Source organism: Lipotes vexillifer, unplaced genomic scaffold, assembly GCF_000442215.2.
Source record: "Lipotes vexillifer unplaced genomic scaffold, Lipotes_vexillifer_v1.1 scaffold496, whole genome shotgun sequence".
Lineage (NCBI taxonomy): Eukaryota > Metazoa > Chordata > Mammalia > Artiodactyla > Lipotidae > Lipotes > Lipotes vexillifer.
Window position 1 is genome coordinate 5,144,376 of NW_006786690.1, and position 2,963 is coordinate 5,147,338.

Below are 2,963 nucleotides of genomic sequence, written 5' to 3' on the forward strand. Positions count from 1 at the left end.
CCCCCCCCCCCCGCCCCAGGCTCTGTCATCCTACCCACTGTCCCTATGGCTGGCTGGAGGGGTCAGCACGTACTGTAGAGACGGCCCCAGCCGCTGATGTAGCAGGGTGTCCCATTGGGCAGGATGTCGCCGGCGGGGGGCAGGCTGGCGAGCTGGACCTTGTCTCCCAGCTGGGCGCTGTGCGAGAGCTTGATGAGGGCGATGTCATTGCTGGGGAGGAGGGAAGAGTCATGGGGAGCCTGGTCCTCCAGACAGACCAAGCCCCACCCCTCAGCTTTGCTTAGGATATTTTACCTCCGGGATGCGCCCGATGCCCCTTCTCCCTCCAGATCCCATGCATTCTTACTGCTGAGCAACTTTAGGAAGCCCTCCTGGCCTCTTCAGCCCACGCTGACCCTTGGCCTTGGTAATTGTCCTCAGCTTTTACACCAGTGGTTCTCACGCATCAGCTGTGTCAGAATCACTGGAGGGCTTGTTGAAACACAAGTTGCTGGACCCCATTCCAGAGTTTCTGATGCGGTGGGTCTGGGAGGCCCCAAGGGTTCACATTTCTAATGAGTTCCCAGGTGATGCTGCTCCTGCTGGCCTGGGGACCACACTTTGAGAACCACTGCTCTCTTCAGCTGCCTGTTTGTCCCTCAAGTAATTGCAGCTGGGTCTGATTTTCTCTCCACTCACCCCAGGAGCCCCTGAGGATGGGTCAAGGTCTTGACCATCGTGGTCCCTCACTTCTGCGTTGCACTTTCAGGGGTTCTGCACCCTTCTTTGATCCTCTCACCAGAAAAATGCTGAGCTACCCAGACATACAATTTTGCCTATGCTTGAGAGGCTTAAGAAGCCCTGCTTTGTGTTCTCACCCAGTGATTTTCTCCTTGACCCTCATAACCACCCAGGAAGCCCAGATGGCCACCCTTGACAAGTGGTCAAACTGAGGCCCAAAGAAGGGCAATGACTTGCCCAAGCCACACAGTGACTTAGTGCTGGAACCTGACTCTCAGTCCAGTGCTCGTCATTTAGCCCACAGTGCCGGGAACGCAGGATGCTCTGGATGAATGACCACTGAATGGAGGAACCCTTGGATTTGGGACAGGGGTGCCTGAGGAGTCCTGGGTTCTGAAGCCAACCAGCCAAGTGGCCTTGGGGGAGTTCCTGCCCCTCCCTGGGCCCTGCTCTCCCCTCTGTAGAGAGAGACGTTTGGTGTGGATGATCCTTAAAAGCTCTGTTGGCTCTGACCCTCAGCATGTGGGACCTGGGTTCAGTCTGCTGGTCCAGCTCCGTTGTCCCTGGGAGTCTTCTCAGAATCAGTGTTGGGTCATAGAGAGACCAGCAGAGGAGCCCCTGGGTCCCAGGCCTGAGAGTTCACTCACCCACAGGACACGCAGTTGGAGTTCCAGAGTGGGTGCACGAAGAGGTCCCCAGCATTGATGGGGATCACCTGTTCGGAGCCCTCTTTCTCAGAGCGGTCATACTCTCCCAACACCACCTGGTAGGTCAGGGAGCTCCTGCTGGTGGAGGTGACATCAGTACAGGCCTGACTGGCCTCCCCCCTCCCCTCCCACAGTCCCCCACTGCCCCAGCCTGCCTGCGTCTCATGCAGGGACGGGGCAAGTGAGAGAACTCACGAGATGCAGTGGCCCGCAGTCATGACCCAGTCAGGGGCGATCAGGCTGCCTCCACAAGTGTGGTAGAAGGTCCTGTTCTTTTCATACTGCAGGGAGACCTGTTGGCAAGGGAAGGAGGAGCCTGAGTGGTCTGGGCCCCACAACGAGGGTTGCTACCCATGGCTGTATAGGTTGTGCACTGCACAACTCTAGAGAGCATCATTCACACAGAATGCACCTCTGGGCATGTGCAGTGCCTAGCCCACACAACTGTACCATCCATGGCTGCTTTCATGCTACAGTGGCAGAATTAAGTCATTGCAATAGAAACCACATGGCCGACAAAGGCTAAAATATTTACTCTCTCGTCTTTTCCAGACAAGTTAGCTGACCCCTGTTGTAGACCAGTGCCATCCCGTAGAACTTTCTGTGATGATGGAAATGTTCAGTATGGTCCAGTATGGTAGCCACTAGCCACTTGTGGCTATTGAGAATTTAAAATGTGGTTAGGGCTTCCCTGGTGGCGCAGTGTTTGAGAGTCCGCCTGCCGATGCAGGGGACGTGGGTTCGCGCCCCGGCCCGGGAAGATCCCACACGCCGTGGAGCGGCTGGGCCCGTGAGCCATGGCCGCTGAGCCTGCGCGTGCAGAGCCTGTGCTCCGCAACGGAAGAGGCCACAACAGTGAGAGGCCCGTGTACAGCAAAAAAAATTAAAAAATTAAAAAAATATAAAATAAAATGTGGTTAGCATTGAGCAACTGAATTTTTAATATTACTTAATTTAAATTTAATTTAAATTTAGGCCTATGTGGGAAAAGAATCTAAAAAAAGAGTGGCATATGTATATGTATAACTGATTCACTCTGCTGTATACCTGAAACTAACACAAATAAATCGACTACTCTCCAATAAAAATTAAATAAATAAATTTAAATAGCCACATGTGGCTGGTGGCTACTGTGTTAGTGCAATGAGTCTAGTCCTCTGTGCTCCCTTCACTGACCTCTATAAAGCCCTTTATCCCTTTATTGCTCCAGACCTTATAGCCCTGTTGTATAGTTTGAGGGGTCTAGAAATAAGTCCCCCCAAATCTCACTCCTTAAACATCATGCTGAACTTCCACCATTAATGCACCAACCCTTGGGCTAAACACTGCCCTCTCCCCAGAGTCTGCTTTTAACTTGTGAACAGCCCAGTGAGGGTTACATATTAAATGGGCAAAACTTCCATATGAAGTAGATTGTCCAAGGGTTTCCTGGCCTTTGGAGACTGAGGTGAATACCCCAGCACAGTGGGGTCCAGACTGAATATCCTGCCATCAGAGTGTGGGGTGCAGAGCCCATGGTGGGAAAGAGAGCAGCTG

The 2,963-nt window shown here is 53.0% G+C and overlaps 1 protein-coding gene across 1 annotated transcript in view; it reads right to left on the minus strand.

Moving 5' to 3' along the window:
- Positions 1 to 2,963, minus strand: part of CELA3B (chymotrypsin like elastase 3B) — a 6,244-nt gene that overhangs the window by 2,120 nt on the left and 1,161 nt on the right. The window contains exons 3-5 of the mRNA XM_007459209.1: positions 1,623 to 1,720; positions 1,368 to 1,502; positions 74 to 210 (exon numbers count right to left, since the gene is read on the minus strand). Of these exons, the coding sequence (XP_007459271.1) occupies positions 74 to 210; positions 1,368 to 1,502; positions 1,623 to 1,720 (370 nt within the window). The remainder of the gene's footprint in view (positions 1 to 73; positions 211 to 1,367; positions 1,503 to 1,622; positions 1,721 to 2,963) is intronic.